The sequence below is a fragment of the Lepidothrix coronata genome, unplaced genomic scaffold, assembly GCF_001604755.1.
Source record: "Lepidothrix coronata isolate B3197 unplaced genomic scaffold, Lepidothrix_coronata-1.0 Scaffold23, whole genome shotgun sequence".
Classification (NCBI taxonomy): Eukaryota; Metazoa; Chordata; class Aves; order Passeriformes; family Pipridae; genus Lepidothrix; species Lepidothrix coronata.
The window spans coordinates 4,878,863-4,895,985 of NW_016690203.1; the positions used below are offsets into that span (position 1 = coordinate 4,878,863).

The window sequence follows — 17,123 nt, forward strand, 5'->3', positions numbered from 1 at the left end:
CACATGCACAGGGAAGATAATTTTGTGCTGTAGTACAATTAAACCCAGAAATTAATTTAGCACTTTCCTTACTCTCATTTCTGACCATGTAACTTGGCCTCTTGAATCAAAGTGCTGTTTTGGGCTCTAATGATAAATGAACCACATGAGGATTGGTAGAGATGCCCAAAATGTGGTATCTTTAGTACTCTGCATGCTAATTAGTTTACCTTGATTTGAGACTGCTCTGGAAAAGAATTCTCCGGCCAAAGACTGCATGCAGTTTTCAGTCTGTTTTCTCTTACCCCATCACTTACTAAAATACCGCTACCTTTTGTCTTGCTGTTGGGAAGAACACTGCTTGCTCCAAGGGGAACAAGCCCTGTCACAATTTTTTTATCCTTTTGTACTGATAGGCACTGACAGTTACTTTCATGATACTGAATCAAAATAAGCGAATAGTCCTTGTTTTCACTAGTAGCATATAGCTGTGAAATGTAATAAAAATCATCTTCCCACAGGATGCATTCAGTTTACTCGCGTATTCCGATCCCTGGAGCAGCCCTGTTGGAAATCAGCTTGACCCGATACAAAGAGAACCAGTGTGCTCTGTACTTAATAGTGCAATACTAGGTAGGTATGGCCTGGAGGCTGCCATGTGTGGTGGGCAGTGCCTTTCTCTCGTCCCACACAGGCGACCCTACTGCTCACCCTGCTGCTCACCGCGCATCACACTCACTGAGTGAGTAATGAAGGATAGCAATGTTAGGATACACTCTTTCAGGAAGACAGGGGTAGTTTTGGGGGGCACTTTAATGTAACAAGTGCTTGTCTGTTTTTATTCTTCAGCCCAAAAATGGGCCTATTCAATAATGGTGCTTATGCAGGGAATTTGAAAATGTCACTTTGCTCTTAGAGCCAGACAGTGGAGGAGCAACAAACTTTGAAAGTAAACACAGGAATTTTGAAATGAGTGATTGAAGCAAGCTTAAATATCAAGGTTTCAGTGTATTGCTATGAAATTAATCAGGTATTTTAACTGCCACTGTGATTCTTTTCCAGAGACTCACAATCTGCCAAAGCAACCACCACTTGCCCTGGCCATGGGACAGGCATCACAGTGTCTAGGATTGATGGCTCGGTCAGGCATTGGATCCTGTGCGTTCGCCACAGTGGAAGACTACCTACACTAGCTATGCATTTGAAGGTCTGAAAGGTGTTGTGGCATATTCAACATGGAAAGTAGACCAGCTCTGCTGACTGGAATTTGGAATTTTAATTATGTACTAAGGACAAGTCTGTCGCTTTATGTTGCTTCCTAGTTTACAGCATGATGCAAATGATTTCTAACTTAGTGTTAGGAGAAAATTTCCATCTTTAAACCTCTTAGACAACTAAGAGTTGAAAATATCACTGGTAACGTCAGACATCCAAATTGACAAGTACCAATCCTTTAAACGATTGTCCAAAACAAACCAAAAATCCTGCTACCTTGTGGTGGGACGGAAGACTAGAAAACATGGATGTATTAGCATGTGGGTGATGTAAATGTCAAGCAGGATGACTTGCCAACCTCCACCCCCATTGTTACATAGTTCAATCAGTGTAATTTGCAAAATGCAAATGGTTTGGATATATAGTGTTGATGGGAAGAAATGATATTTTTTAATGTGTACTGTAAAACTTGAATTACTCAGGAGCTGAGTGAATATGTTTGTTGCTACTTACAATCCCAACCTGTTGATCTTAGTAGTTTTTTGTTTTAACATGGTCTTTTCAACTTTGTTTCCTTGTTTAACTACAGACAGCTTCTGTTGTGTAGGCTCACCAGTTTAACTGTTGTATTATAACAGTATTACATGTCAACACAGTGTGGTTATGACCTATTTATATAAAAACCAAATATTTAGTCAATTTACAGTCTTAATTTAATCTTTGTACACCTTGCATTTTTAAAAGTGCTTAAATAGTACTATATTGCAATAAAATGTAGTGATATCATAATTAACCAGCCATTAAAAACTTACTTCTACATACATGGTAGCATGGAGTTGTATGCTACATTGTCTTGGTTCTAGAGTTCCCTCCTAGAACAGCAATTCTTACATAGACCCGTGAATGTGGCTCTAGCCAGGAATGCCCCTTCCCTGCAGCAGCTGGGCTGTCACAAGTTAAAGGCTTGCCGTGTTCTTGCCACAAAGTGAGTCTAGCTAGGGGGTTCATGCACTGACAGAATCTTATTCAAGCAGTAAGGGATTTTCCTTTACTGCTTGAAAGTAACCATCAGGCTTGAGGGAAGTAAGTGTCCTGCTGTGTGAGCTGAGTTAGTGATTCTGCTATTAGGGTACAGACTTCCCTTTAGAGATGCAAGTAACTGAAGCTGCTGTAAGAAATGCAGCATCCGCAACAGTAGGTACAACATGGCTCATCTTTATTCTCTGCAAAGGCATTGCCTCACAGAGGCAGCTCAACAAGCCTGGTCCTAACACCAGCTGTTCTACAACACTGCCCTGCTCCTATCGCTTTGTAGCTTCCCCAAGAACTTCTGAAAGGGGGAGAGAACAGGAAAGTCTGATCAGGCACAGCTTGGTGAAGGTTGGTGCCTTCTGGTAGGTGGAGCTGAAAGCAAAGTGATGATGAAATGGGGAAAAAAAAACAGTGTTGTTTTGAGAGATTAACTTTCAGTAAAAGTCCTTAATATCATCTTCTGAAAAAGCTGTTTTCAGACTCAATTTTTAGTCTGTGTTGCGATCCAACGTTTCTTAAACCTTGCTGCTTTTTCCTTTTTTTCTTGCCCTTAAGAAAAAAATAAATAGCTGTTAGTTAGTTGCCCCTCTGCTGTAGAAGCAGCAATCCATTGACTGCTGCAGCATTTTAGAACAGAATAACTGACTGGAAAGCTGATAAACTTCCTATGGTATTTTACATACACCAGGTGCCTTCAACTGGCCAGGGGTACCGGCCTGCACCACGGTCCTTCAGAAGGGGGATGCAGGTACAGCGGTGCTTTCAGTGATGGAGCACAAGAGAAAAGCAGATCCTGCACGCTTTAATGATCAATAACTTTTGTCTCTGGTGTTCGAGAGCCTCACAGACTGTGTGGGTGTCTGTCCCCAATAGGTGCTATTTCTCTGTGCTCACACGGAAGTTCTGGGAATTTGGTATCCCTGCTTTTAGGTTTTACAAATACCTGGAACACCTTCGAACAGCTCAGAGGCTGGAGGCTGAAACAGCGGTTTTCTTAATGTGCTTTCTTAATGTACCAAAAATGAGGCAATTTTTTCCCAAGTTGTGTGTGTGTCTCTCACACCCTCTCCAGGGGCATGCTCACGACACCCACTGAGGCTGTAATGCTGTGCTGCCCTTCCCTTATGATCAGTCTTCGGTTAGAGGGTCACAAGCTGCAGGCCTCTAACACAGGAACACTGGTTTTACTCAAGTGTACTTTTAACCACATATACAAAAGTAGCACCCACTTTGACTTTTTATACTCACCCCAAGATTTGTCCACAAACTGAACTGCAGCTTTTTTAACTGGGTCTTTCTTGTTTGCAAGTGAAAAAAATTCATTTGCTGAAATGGAAATGAGTGTTAATTACCAAGTTTAAGCCAGACAAGACTAGATGCAGACCTGCCTAACCAAAACTGCTTACCCTGTACCCGGTTGGTGTGTGGCCCATAGAGCTGAGCATTTAGAAAGTCTTTGGCGAGCTGTTGGTGGAGGCCTGTTAAACTCTGATCTTTTAAGCAGACAGCTGCGTAGTTTCCTTTTGACCTAGTTAAAAAGACAGATGTAAATCCCTTTACCATGGTTACAGAACCCAGAACAACACACACACTGGTGTCAAGCTTTGCTACTTGAGCACAACTGCAGCAGTTGCTGGTTTCTGATGCTCAGATGAGCTTGGTGGCAGTATTAAAAAAAATTAAAAATAGAACCAAAACTCTGAAGCTGGTGTTATATGCTTTTGTGTGCCCTGAGTCATTCCTTGGGAGTCTTGAACTAGTTCTCCCAGAAGCCAGTGCAATTCCTCTCTAGGGACATCAGTGACAAAGAAATAAAGAGCAAAAAAGAAAAATAGATTAAAATGCAGGAATTCAGTGCTCAACCACCCCACTTGTAGCAGCACATAACACAGTGTGTACTGCTGTGCTTATGACTGCCCAGTTATCTCATAGCAGTTATATATACTTAACATATAAAAATTATTTATATTATAGATTTTGTTATATATATATATATATATGTATATATATGCATGCACACATTAAGGTTGAGAGAATTGGGGATGTTCAGCCTGGAAAAGAGAAGGCTTTAGGGCAGCCTAATTGGAACCTCCCAGTAACTGAAGAGAGCCTGCAAGAAAGATGAGAGGGACTTTTTACAAGGGCATGTAGTGACAGGACAAGGGGGAATGGCTTCAAACTAAAAGAGAGTAGGTTTAGATTAGATATTAGGAAAAAATGTCTTTACTGTGAGGGTGGTGAGGCACTGGAACAGGTTGCCCAGAGAAGTTGTGAATGTCCAATCTCTGAAGGTGTTCAAGCCAGGTTGGATGGAGCTCTGAGCAACCTGGCCTAAGAGGAAAGTGTTGCTACCCATGGCAGGGGGGGTTGGTTGGCAGTAGGTGATCTTTAAGTAAGGTCCCTTCGAATCCAATCCATTCTATGATTCTACATAAGCATGCGATAGCAGAAGATATTAAAGATGCTTACAGCACATAACTATGCTTTCAATCAGAGGAAGAGCAGGGGAAACATGAAGTGCAGAAGAGGGTACAGCCATGCAGTGACAGAACAGCTGCTGCAATGCCCCATCCCCCAGGCAAAAGCAGCCACATGGGGCAGACACCCTGGATCATCTCTTCCTCCTCCTACCTGGCACCCTTGCTTGCCTTGCCTTTCTTCACCTGCGTTTTGGCTTGGCCTTGCCCTTGGGCCTGGCCTTGTTTCTCTTTCTCAGCCTCATCTTCAAGTTCTTCACCTGAAGTAACTTTAAAACAAAATTTCCCAAACATTATGAATCAAAACTGATAAGAGGAACAGGAATTAAACAACAAGCATTTTTCAGAAGCACTGAGTAGTAAGAAGGGCTGTGAGAAGGAAGGGAAGAAACATGCCTCAAGGGAGCAACCCAAAGTTGGTGGCTGCTAGCCAGCTTTCCTCTTCCTTGGCATCAACAAAATGGGATTCATTACAGGAAAAAAATTCAGTGCAACACAACAGCTACAGGTAACCCACAAATGGGAGTCCAGCCTCAGCTTCAGTCTCACTTTGTTCTCAGCTCATCTCTTTGTTATGCCAATAGATCTTTTTTAAATAAAAAGAAGAAAAAGTAGCAGTTACATCATCCAGCAATATAATTAGGTGAGGTCTGGATGAGAGAATTGTTTAAATAAAAGGGGTTTTGTGAAGTATTTTGAAGTACAGATGAAAACAGCAGTGATAAACATTCTTGACTCTTGATTTTGTAGTTCTGAATTTGAAAAAAGTTATTTCATATTTTACAGATGCTATTAAATTGTAGTTTGATGCGTAAAGTATCAAGATGATTTAACAACTCTATCCAGAAATAGCCTTTATAATTTACACAAGTGCTGAATATTAACCCATCTCTGGTAATCCTTGCTTTTTCAGCTACAACACCTGCTCAAGACTTCCTTAAACACCTCAGGCTATTTTAACTGAAATCACTGTACAGCAAGCAACTTCTATAAAAGGCCCAAGAATTAGATTAAATGTGTCTTTAGATTTTCCCTTGGGAAAAGAGAGTTTGTCCGTGTTTCAGACTTTCACCAGGGCACTCCCCATTGCAGCTCTGGCACAGAAATGAACTCCTGAGATATGAGAAGCGCTCCGCGCTAGCAAAGTGAGCTGTAGCATACCTTGGTCATCTGCCGGAGCCTGCTCAGCAGGTCTGGGGAGCAAGGAAAAAGCAACAGGTTACTCTTCCAATTCACACTCACTTCGTCTACTCCCGTTTCAAGCCCGGCCTCCCAATGCCAGGACCCGGCTGGGCAGCATCCACCGAGACACCCCAGATCCCCCCACACCCCCTCACCCTTCGGGCGGCGCAGGGGTGGCGGCCACATCCTGCAGTTCCTGCAGCTCCTGCAGCACGGCCTCGGGCAGCAACCTCCGCTTCTGCGGGGGAGAGGGGAGTCAGGCGGGCGTTCACCCACTGCCCGCCCGGAGCCGGGTGGGAGCGGGTGGGGGGACAGCGCTGTACCTTCTGCTCCGCGAACAGCTCCTGGTGCCGCCGCCGCTTCTCCTTCAGCAGCTCCCGGTGCCTGCGGGGAGGCGGGAGGCGCAGTCAGCACGGATGCGGAGTAGGAGAGGCATAAAGGCGAGAAGGAAGGAAGGGAATAAGACGGGGAGAAGGGGGGAATAAGAAGGGGGAGGGTGGGATAAGGGAGGACGGCAAGAAAGGTGAAGGGGAATAAGGGGGGGATAACGAAGGGTAAGAGGGGTGAAGGCAGGGTAAGAGAGGGGATTGCGGAGTAAGACAGGTGAAGGGAGTTAGAAGGAGGGTAAGGGGATGTTAGGGGGGGATAAGAGGGGAATAAAGGGAGGACTAGAGCACGGTAAGGAGAGCCGTAAGAGGAGAGCAGGGGTAGTAAGGGGGGAGTAAAAGGGGCGAAGAGGGAGCACGGGACAAGAGGGGTGAAGTGCCCGAGAATGGTCGTTCGGGGTCCGCGTGTGTGTCCGCACCTCCGGGCCGCCTCCCCCACGAGCTTCCTCTCAGCCTCGGCCGCCTCCCTCGCCACGCCGAAGGACACCTGCTCCGGGGCCTCGTCCGCCTCGTCCTCCGAGGAGGAGGCCGGGCTGGGCAGCGCGGCGGGAGGCCTGCGCTTGCCCGCAGCCGCCGCCGCCTTCCTCGGCCGCGCCATCGCCATGGTCCCTGCGCCGCCCGCCCCGGAACTGCTCCCGCCTTCCGCCGGGGAATGCCGTGCGCCAGGGAACCCCCGCCTCCGTGCCCCGCCCCCCGGGCGCGCGCCGACAGACACAGGACACCGGGAAGTGGCGGCGGCGGGTCCCGACCGCCCCTTTATTGCCGTGAGGACCGTCCGGCGAGACCCGCCGCCTCCTCTCAGCCGCCCGCTCCCTCCCCGCCCGCCGTGCCTCCGCCGCGTTGCTCCCGTCGGGCCGCTCCCGGAGCTCAGGAGATGATCTCCGTCTCGTGTCGCGCCAGTGCCGGCGGCAGCGTAGTCCCGCAGGGGCCCGGGAAGTGAAACCTGGAAGGGAGCGGCCGGTTTTAGGCGCGGGCAGCCACCAGCGCATCCTGCTTTTTGCTGCTTCCTTATCTGGCAGCGCCCGAGCACCTCTGGCAGGGGGGGAGAGGAGGGAAGAGCGGGAGAGGGTTGTAGGCCGTCTGGGGCTTAGGGACAGACTTCACCCCCACGCTTAGGAAACCGCAGTTGTGTCTTTAGTAAAACTTAATTCCACCATGAAAAAACTATCATCTGTTCTTACTTATTAAAATAAATTAATATTTCTTAAGCGTTGGGCAGAAAACTATACCATATTTGTCTAAAACCAGCATTTTAGCAGTTGGATGCAAAAGACAATGAACGTGGAGGGGCCTAAAGGCAGCTACTTTGAACAGCTTTACCTGAATCTGTTTGTGGCAGGAGTAGCTTCCATGTTAAATTCTGCGACTGGCACTCCTCTGGCCGAGACCTGAGGGGCAAACATGGCTGCAGGATAAACCACGGAGGAGGTCCCGACCTGCAGGGACGGGGAAATAAATCACAAGTGTAGCAGGACAGTGGTTAAAACAGACAAAACCAACCCAACCCCTTGGGTGAGGGTCCTTCTCAGAACACTCTTATGTGCAAAAGCCACTAAACCATGGAAAATCCCTACAGAAATTAAACCAAACCAGTATCTCCAATCAGTGTTACTGCATATGTAACTATTTAACATAGCATAAGAATCAGGAATTGTTTCTCTGATACAGCCCAAAGAAGCTTGTTTGTGCATTAGAACTCTAGATGAAAAAAAAATCCCAGAAACAAAACTTTGTCTCCAGGGGAAAAAACCCCAAGACATTCCTTGTGTTACTTGAAATTATTCAGTAAAGAGAACACAATATTCTGAGCAAGTGTTTTGCTCAGGGATCTGGAACCTACATGGTGCATGTAAACTACCTCACAAAAAGGGCAGCACAGGATAACAGCTACCTACCTTCTTACAGCATTTAGTCACTTCCTTTCTTTTAGACTGAGCATCAAAATAAATGTATTTTTCACTGTTTGAGAAATTAGATCTATAATAAGGTTTGGGTTGGAAAGGATCCTAAAGATCATCTAGTTTGAATTCCCCTGCCATGGGCAGGAACACCTTTTGCTACACCAGGTTGATCAGAGCCCCATCCAACCTGGCCTGGAACACCTCCAGGGATTAGGCACCTACAAATTCTCTGGGCTCCTATAAAGTCTTCCCAGAGTCTTCTCTTCTCCAGCCCTCTCAGCCTGTCTTCATAGAAGAGGTGCTTCAGCTGCCTGGATCATCTTCACGGCCCTCTAGACTCAGTCCAACAGTTCCATGTCCTTCTTACACTGGGGGTACCAGAACTGTATGCAGTATTCCAAGTGAGGGTCTCACGAGAGCAGAGTAGAGGGGGTGTGAAATTCAACAGCTAAACAATATTGGCTAACCTCTAACACCTGTGTATCTGTTAATTTCTGAGCAGTCTGTTAATATGTCCAAACTTCAAAGTCTTTTAATGTTTTACACTTGACACTAGAGAGTCCCTCAGGGGCTTTTAGCTCCTCAGAGAAGCACAGATACATCTGCTTTACCCAGGAGGTGCAACCTCCTTAGCGTGGCTTCCCTGCCGGTTCAGAGGACAGGTAATGAAAGTGCTACTCACTACCAAGCAGAGGTCACAAATATCAAGCTCCTTCTCGACTGCTGTGAGAACATCAGGATCCAGGGCTTCACCAAACCACACGACGTGGGGACGCAGGAGCCCATTGCAGCCATCTTCCTCACACCTGTTTAAACATCACAAAGAGACAGCATTACGCTACCAACGTGGACCTTGCAGGCTGCAAAATGTCAAAGCAGTTTTCATGCTCACTTGGGCATGTCTTACCTTCTACCACTCTCTCCCTTCTCTTTCACAGCCCTCCCCGCACCCTCCCCTACTATGTGCTGGGCTGATTCCATGCTACACGTGTTGGAATTACACACGTGCTGCCTGGTCACATGGAACAGGCTGCTGCACAGTTTTTCAATGCAGATACTTAACTGTGTCTTCCCCTTACTCATCTCCTGAAATGCATGAAAATTAAAACCTCGGCCTCCATTTAACAAAGTGGCTAACAGGTTTTTAAGGACAAAGTGAACCAAAGAACAGAAGCATCGTGTTAGCCTCTTCTTAGGAACCAGATGAAAAATACAGTGGATTTTTGCATCTGCAACTAGCTAAGGTAAAGCTTCAGCCAGAATAAAAAAGCACCGTGGCACATTTAATGCCTGCGAGGGACTATGCAGTGGCTGTACCCCAGCACAGTATTCCAGACTAACAGTGGGTGGCACCTGCAAAGTAACAAAACATTTACTGTTGTAGCCCTCATTTTTGTGCTGCAATTCTCCTACTACTTCACTTACTACAAGCCCCATGAATTTAGGCATGTTTCATCTTGGTGCTCAAGTACACAAATGTGCGATGCCTTTGGCATCGTGGTGACTTCTAGTACACACTCCTGTTGGCAGCTGTGCCCTGTAACTTTAGGCTCAGTTCTCTGGGGCAAAGTTCCACATCTTTCTCTCCTGTGGAATGTCTCTGTCCTTCCAAAACAACGTGAACAGTAACACAAGCCTTTGAGATACACAAAGCATGAAGAGGTAACAGCAAAAAACAAATCAGTCCATACATACTGAGGAAGGTCTTCAACTGGAATCGCAGCATCTGCTGTTTCAGGATCTGGAGCCCTGAAGTTACAAAATTGAAATACATATCCAATCATAAAAAGTGCACTTTATATATTAATAAAAACTTAGTTTTCTTTAAAGCACACTCTCCAATCAAGCAATCTTTGCAACTCCAGCCAACTTCAACACCTACTGCAGCCCTAAAATACCACACACATGGCAGGCAGGCATTGGTCCAGAATTATCCCAGAGCTGAGTGACTGTCAAGACTGTTCAAGACTGTCAAAGGCACAACAATTATTTATGTAGCTATCTAAAGCTCTGGTGAAATACAAAGGGAAAAAACTCCACTAGAAATCTGTGAGCATATGCCTGGCCCGTACCCCTGCCCACTTCCATTTTAAATGGTGAAAGAAAGAAGATGGCTAGAAAAAGGAGACTGAAGGATACTGGGAACTGATGCTTTCATCCTGATTGTTTCACACATCTGTATTTTGAGATCTGTAATCAGGAGAATCTTACTGATAAGTTGAAGGTCAAAAGCTACAAGGTGCTCAAGAGATGCAGAAGAAGAAAACGCATGTATAAGACTATGACAGTTCAATTTAAGGAATAAGAATCTGACAAAAAAAAATTGAAAGTGAAGAGGATGGGAGTAAAGAAGCATTCTCACGATTAGTTGATGTCCAATATGAGAGTTGTAGATCAGCTGAAATTGTTCTAATTTGTTCTAATAATGTATCGTGTTGTGCTGACTTAGAGGTTAACAATCAGTCATTTACAGGAGTTAATGGCACCATGGGCGCTCACGGGAGTTACCAAACAGTATCCTCATGTTTCAAAACAGCTGTGTAAAATTTAAGCATTATTAATAATAAAGTAAAACAAGGTGGTTGGCTGGAACTCCCATATGCTCTTAAAATAGCTCCTTTGCTACTGAACAGCAGACAAAGTAAAAAGCAGAGAGAGTTTGCAAAGCGGACACATTACCCTTTCCCGGCCAACGCAGGGCATATGGGGCTCTTGTAATTCGCAGCTACGTTTCCACAGCTGGTGCACCGAGTTTTAAATAAACTACCTGAAACACACAAAGAGAAAACATTAGGGATGAAGCGATGGCTCTAAGGTGTGGCTGTACAAGCAAGTAGTTGTGTTTATCCCAGGCAGCCTTTATTTGACTTTGAAGACCACACCTGGTGGGTAACTTACTACACAGACGTAACAGCCAAATGTTGAAAGGGAGATTATTTCTGCTTATTGCTTTTCCCATTAGACCAGAAACATTTTCTTTAAAAAGAAAATAGAAATACACAGACTAACACCATTTTGTTTCATGCAAAACTCCCCAACCTCAAGACTTTTGTAGCATTAGTAACATGCTGTAGAGATGAGCAATATTACAAAGAGTTTTAAATTTTTTCCATTTTGTAAAAAATACAGATAACCAAAATTAAACTATACCCAAGGCTTCACCCTTGGATCCACAACTGCAAAAAATTTTGTGCAGGTTTCTTGTGTCCAAGTCACAAAAGTAGCAGTGGGAAATCCCATTTAAACCTTTTGTGATACTCAAGTTAAAAAGCACCGTAATGCTGGAGGGCCAGGATGGGTCTTTGTCCTGGGAAATTTCCACTCCATGCAGGGCCTGCAGAGTGGAGAAAAGAGGACTGGGACACCTCTAAGGGTGGAGAAGGGCTTCCCCACCCTCCTTCTCTCCACACTTGTACATTTCCTCAGATCCAAAAGCCCCAGTGACCTCCAGGTGCTGCACCTGCCTTGTGCTCTGGCACTTTGTGGGAGAGAGGGTGGGAGTGAGGAATGCCACCGACTACAGGAAAAAGATAGAGAGTACCATTGTGTGTAGGAGAGAAAGGTTAGAGAATCTCATCTGTTTCCAGATCCTTTGTCCTCCTGTAGCCAAGGACTGCACAGGTGGGGACAGGGCAGAACAGGACAGAGGGAACCCACCAGGGCTGGTGAGGCCAGTCTTGCCAATACCTCTTTTATTGGTGGCAGTACTGGTCTGGCACCACCACTACCACACAGTGGGAGTCCTTGGGGATTTTTTTCCCCATTTCTAAGTGAAATCAGCAGAGTGTCACAGTCAGATGTATTCAAGTGGACCTGAGGCAAAACTGAGCAAGCGGGAAGGGAAAACCAGTTCCTGTCTATTGCCAAAAATCCATTAAAAACAGGAAGATGAGGTTCTGAGATTCTAAAGATGAGAAATAAACAGGATATGAAGTACCTGAAACAGCTTCCAAAAGAGAACAGGGTGTGACTGTAAATAACTTTATGCAACTTATCATTTTAAAGACAAATTTCTTTTGTCCCAGTACTTATCCTGTTTTATCTTCTCCCCACTGCCCTCCCTGGGTTTTCTGGCCTGTAGCAAAGAGGTGAACCAGCTCGTACCGTGAATTTCTAAGAGGTGCTTTGTGCCTGCCTTCCTGTGCAGTTCATCAATATTCTGAGTAATGACCACAACGCTCCTTCCTTGCTTGCTCAGACGCTTTTCACACTCTGCAATGGCAATATGTGCTGGATTTGGATGTTTACTCAACATCACTTCCCGTCGGTAGTGGTAAAATTCCCACACACGGGAAGGGTTTCGCGCAAAAGCCCCGGGAGTGGCCAGCTCCTGGAAAAGACGTAACAAGTCACTCTACAAAAAAAGGGCAAGAAAATCCCTTCCCCAGATGAAGCCTGCTGGATCACTGGCACTTACACTGCTACTGTATTTATAACCATGTGCAGTTGATAAGAATATAGATCAATATCCTTTACAAGGATGACAAGTCAAGGTGTCTTATCAAATCAGAAAATAACTTATAGAAATAGTGTGGTGTGTGGGTTTACACAGTACACTTGGACCTTATTCTGTGCTGCCCTACCAAACTATCAGGAGTTTAATACAGCCCAAAGGAAACAGAGATATTTCAATGCACACAATTTTTTGACATCGAAAACTCTCTTTTCCACAGCAACCATAAAACACAGCATAATGTGGATATATTTCTTTTGCTAGAAATTTCTTTTCTGCATTTTTAAGTGTAACATGAGCTAAATTACACACATTGTCAAAACCAAAGTCTAATCTCTTGTCTTTTATGTGCTGGTAAAATTGAATCTCTGCTTTTCATAGCAACTTTAACTTTGCCTTATCTTTTCTAAAATCAGGAAGTAAGCTCCGTCTAACATCTCAAAGCACAGTTCTGCTAACATTAAAACAGTGAATGCAAGTTTCTGTTGCAGCAGGACCAGTCATTTTTACACACACAGGTTTTATTTGCATTGCTAGTCACTTAAAAGAAACAGCTCATCTTTAGATTCAAACCACCTTGAAAAACTCACCTCTTTGACTCCTTTTTAACTTTAACAAATCTTTCAGGAATGTTGTAACTAAAAACTATATAAAAGGCAAATGTGATTGCAGTGTTTGGAGCAGCAAGTACTGACGGCATAACAGTTGCTTGAAACATCTGTGGCACCAACCAGGATGAGACTCATGAGGCACCTGTACAGCTGGCACAGTTTGGTGCTTGCAGCTGCACCACTCCACCCTCAGTGTCTGTTCCCACCTTTTCTCCCACCCCAGTGGCTCCCAGTGTTGGCAAGATCACTCCAGTGAGAGAGACAGAGCTTGTGGAAGAGTTAAAGACGTGAGGAACCTGCCCCCAAACAGAACAAAAAAGTCCTAAAGCATTTTTAAGAAGTATTATGAGACACCAAGATTAAAAGAAAACAACTAGTCACTATCATTGGTTCTTCCTTTTTGCTAGTTTGGTAAAATTCTTAGGAGTTTAAAAGAGGAAAGGCCCCACGATGTAGGAAAAACCCCGAGGGTATTAAAAGATGAGCAAACAGCTGAACTGCAAGGCAGCAACAAAACAAGGACAGTAGAAAGACCCAGAGCTGCCTGCAAGAATGCTGTTTTACCCAAGCAACTGATAAAATGACAGAAAAGAAGTTGCAGCTGCACCAAACAGACTCCCAGGTCCCTGGGAAGAGCTGCAGAGGCAGCTGTAGGGAGAGCTCTGTCCCTGCCAAACTATGGGAGCACTTCCACTGTCTCAGGTCCTCAGCTGCTTCTGACCTTCCACACTCACCTACCTGATGGACAGAGAAGCACGGCTGCACAGGCACGGGGCCACCAGTACCTACCTGGGCTTGCCACTTTCTCCAGAAACCTCCAGCCCCCCTGAAGGTAGGAACGCCACTCTCCGCACTGACCCCGGCTCCTGTGATAATGGCAATGTGCTTCGCCTTGGCAAACACTTCTCGAAAATCAGCCATATCTGTGCGTGGGGAGGGAAAATAAACAGCTGCTCAAGCACTTACACTTTTACATAAGAGCAACACAGACAGTGCTGGCACACTTATGCATCCAGAAATGGCTTCGAGGTACACCTCCCATGACTTTAATTTCAGAATACCAACTGGTTTCTGAGTTTCTGTATCCTGGAATTTGAAAGGCAATTCCTGGGGATCCTCAAAAATGCATATGGGCAAGCTCAGTAGGGCAACATGTGCTAAATTACAAATATAGTCAAGATTTGAAAGCAGAGCCTTTAACTGAAACCACACACTAGATGCTACCTCGATAACAACTGTTGCTACCACCACCCAGGAACAGTTGCTTCCTTATTGTTAGGTAAGATGCTAAGATGAAAAAAAAAAGTTTGTTTCACGAAGTATCACCTTCAAAATTGAGGTAATTTGGGAAAACCCATTTCCTTCTGAGGCATCCTGCCCATTTCCTAGGTTTGCAACTAAGAAATAGGTTTACAAGTATTTTTTATTTTTGAATGTATCATTCCCTTCATTTTTCCATGCACAGGAAAGTATTTTGGGAAATACATGGCAAATTTCCTTTGCCTTTTTCTATGAGTCAAAACAAGATTAAAAAGGAACAAGTTAGCTACAGAAAAAAACAAAATGTCTCTTCCAGTTGACTTCAGACACTAATTTTAAGGCAACATATTTAAGAATCACAAAATGGCTGAAATCAGAAAGGACCTCTGGAGATCATCTAGTTCACACACCCCCCCTCAAGCAGGGTCAGCCAGAGCAGACCGTCCAGAACAGTGTCCTGTTGGATGGGTTTTGAGATCTCCAAGGATGGAGACTCTATAACCTTCCTGCACAACTCATGCCAGTGTTTGACCACCCTCACAGTAAACAAACTGTTTTCTTGTGTTCAGATGGAATCTTGTGTGTTTTGATTTGTGCCCATTGCCTCATGTCCTGTCACTGGGCATTGCTGAGAAGAGTCCGCCTTGTCTTCACCCCCTCCCCATCAGGTGTTTTATGCATTAATTAGATCCCCTCATGAGCCTGATCTCCTCCAAGCTGAACAATGCCATCTCTTCAGCCTCTGCCTGTATGTCAGATTCTCCAAGTCATCTTTGTGGCCCTTTGCTGGCCTCTCTCCAGTATGCCCATGTCTCTCTTGCCCCAGGGAGCCCAGCGCTGGACCCAGCATGTCAAATGTGTCTCACCAGGGCTGAGCAGAAGAGAAGGATCACCTCTCTGGAGATGTTCTACTGAGTACAGCCCAGACACCCATTAGCCTTCATTGCCACAAGGGTTCATCGCTGGCTTATGGTCAACATGGTGTCCACCAAGACCTCCAGGGCCTTTCCTGCCAAGCTGCTTTCCAGTTGGTCACCCCCAGCTGGTCCTAGTTCCTGGAGCTATTTTTCCCCAGGGCAGGACCCTCTGGAGTATCAGCCACTCCTTCCAGCTTCATACTGTCTGAAATCTGAGAGTACACTCTGCATTGTCATCCGGATCATGAATGAAGATGTTAAACAACATTGGCCCCAGGATGGACTCCTACAGTACAACACTAATGACTCTCCAGCTGAACTCAGAGCTGCTGATCGCAAACCTAATCCCCACAATTTGCTATGTGTCTTAAAAATAAAACAAAACAAAACAAAACAAGACCCCACAAAACCCCATCCAAAGGCAGGTAAGTTTCTGTAAGGATAAAGAATTCCTGGAGAAGTCCCAAGACCCACAGCACAAGAGCCACAGAATTGGGCAGAGAACACTACTATTCTGCTCCCGAGTCCACTGCTGTAAACAAAACCTCACAAGCTCTGAATGTGTAAAGCTCAAGCCAAAACCCCTCCCAGCCTGGTCTCTGACAGCAACCAAACGCTGATGCTCAAGGTGGCAGAAAAAGCAAGTGCACCTCAGCACTTGGGGGTTTGCTTTGTACCTGTTAAGTTCTGTGTGCAGTTTTCAAGTTAAGGTACACTCTCAAATTAAAAAAACAAAACCAAAACATCCCCATACAAAGAAAAGCAGAATATTTACTACTGCTAGCCTGCACAGGGCTGCTGGGGTTACCCAACAGCCTGCTCCTGAGCCGTTACAAATGCTCCAGGTCCTCCATAATTCTTGTACAAAGAAATAAGGAATGAGTTTTAATACTCATTAGGATTATGAGAAGGAAATGCAATTAACTAGTGTATGTTTATGTGCGTAAATTACAAGCACTAGAAACACGTCACAGGGCAACCATGCTGACTGCAATTATGCATGGGTTTGTGGAACTACACAGACACACAACGTTAATTTTAACAGCTGGAGGAATAAAAAGCAACTTCACACTCTTCTAAACATTCTGAATTAACCTATGGATTTCATCCAGCACCCAAAAGCTTCCAGACTTCCATATCCACCTTAAAAGCCTGTCCGGGCCGCTTAAGCAAACAAACCGATGCCTTACTTGAACTAGGACGAGCCATTTCCAAGCAAAACTTCTGTCTCTTTGCCGACGAAGCCTTAAGCCCACAGTGCGCTTGGGAAACCAGCCTTCTGGCGGTAAATTGGAAGAGACACATCGAGAAGCACCTGCACCTGGGAAGAAAAGAGACGGAAAAAGAAAGCGGCCTATTTGAGGCGCGTTAATTTTCTCTGCAAGCTCGCCGGCAGCGGAGCTCTCCACAAAGAACCAGGTGCAAATGTCAGCTGCGGTTTGTTTTTGTTTTGGTGTTTTTTTTTTTGTTTGTTTGGTTTTTTTGCTGCCTCACGCCGTAGCAACTCCCGGGACCCGGCTCTGTCAGACCGGCATTTTAAGGAAGGGGAGTGAAAAAAAAAAAAAAAGGGGAAAACAAGGGATGAAGCCGCGGCGGCGGCAGCCCCAGAGGGCAGCAGAGCCTACGTGCATCTGCCCTCCCGCAGAAGGGCGAAGGGGAGCAGCGCGGGCGGACGGAGCCCCGGCGAGGGGGAGGCGGCGGAGGCGGCGA

General features: G+C 45.4%; 3 protein-coding genes and 1 long non-coding RNA gene across 5 annotated transcripts in view; 2 read left to right on the forward strand and 2 right to left on the reverse strand.

Annotated features, from left to right (window-relative positions):
• The window catches only part of RANBP9 (RAN binding protein 9), a 44,387-nt gene extending 42,386 nt beyond the window's left edge, over positions 1-2,001 (forward strand). The window contains 2 exon segments of the mRNA XM_017808384.1: positions 501-612; positions 1,042-2,001. Of these exon segments, the coding sequence (XP_017663873.1) occupies positions 501-612; positions 1,042-1,172 (243 nt within the window). The 3' untranslated portion in view covers positions 1,173-2,001.
• Positions 2,002-2,388: 387 nt separating this feature from the next.
• Positions 2,389-6,878, reverse strand: NOL7 (nucleolar protein 7). Its single transcript, XM_017808500.1, has 8 exons — positions 6,691-6,878; positions 6,209-6,269; positions 6,041-6,123; positions 5,865-5,896; positions 4,858-4,972; positions 3,633-3,754; positions 3,475-3,552; positions 2,389-2,775 (listed from the first exon to the last, which is right to left on the reverse strand). Exons 1-8 carry the CDS (start codon positions 6,873-6,875, stop codon positions 2,708-2,710), a joined length of 744 nt encoding a protein of 247 aa, XP_017663989.1. The 5' UTR covers positions 6,876-6,878; the 3' UTR covers positions 2,389-2,707.
• Positions 2,765-3,930, forward strand: LOC108494232. Its single transcript, XR_001873784.1, has 2 exons — positions 2,765-3,334; positions 3,381-3,930. It is a non-coding gene; the product is annotated as an uncharacterized LOC108494232 (long non-coding RNA).
• A 200-nt stretch (positions 6,879-7,078) lies between the features above and the next one.
• Positions 7,079-17,123, reverse strand: part of SIRT5 (sirtuin 5) — an 11,007-nt gene continuing 962 nt past the window's right edge. The window contains exons 1-9 of one of the 2 annotated variants that reach the window (XM_017808508.1): positions 17,039-17,108; positions 16,604-16,734; positions 14,026-14,159; positions 12,277-12,502; positions 10,852-10,939; positions 9,868-9,921; positions 8,855-8,978; positions 7,592-7,707; positions 7,079-7,214 (exon numbers count right to left, since the gene is read on the reverse strand). In XM_017808508.1, coding sequence (XP_017663997.1) covers positions 7,139-7,214; positions 7,592-7,707; positions 8,855-8,978; positions 9,868-9,921; positions 10,852-10,939; positions 12,277-12,502; positions 14,026-14,159; positions 16,604-16,718 — 933 coding nt within the window. In that variant the 5' untranslated portion in view covers positions 16,719-16,734; positions 17,039-17,108 and the 3' untranslated portion in view covers positions 7,079-7,138. Of the gene's footprint in view, positions 7,215-7,591; positions 7,708-8,854; positions 8,979-9,867; positions 9,922-10,851; positions 10,940-12,276; positions 12,503-14,025; positions 14,160-16,603; positions 16,735-17,038; positions 17,109-17,123 lie in introns of those variants that run through there. The other variant, XM_017808509.1, reaches the window with a different exon arrangement.

What these genes read in the sequence shown, in the direction of transcription:
- NOL7 (XM_017808500.1), bottom strand. Translation starts at nt 6,875, where the DNA reads ATGGCGATGGCGCGGCCGAGGAAGGCGGCGGCGGCTGCGGGCAAGCGC. An exon ending in AAGGCAAGCAAGGGTGCCAG is followed by an intron (nt 3,755 to 4,857) that starts GTAGGAGGAGGA and finishes CTTTTTAACTAG; the next exon opens with GTCAAAAGGAAACTACGCAG. An exon ending in ACACACCAACCGGGTACAGG is followed by an intron (nt 3,553 to 3,632) that starts GTAAGCAGTTTT and finishes TTTCCATTTCAG; the next exon opens with CAAATGAATTTTTTTCACTT.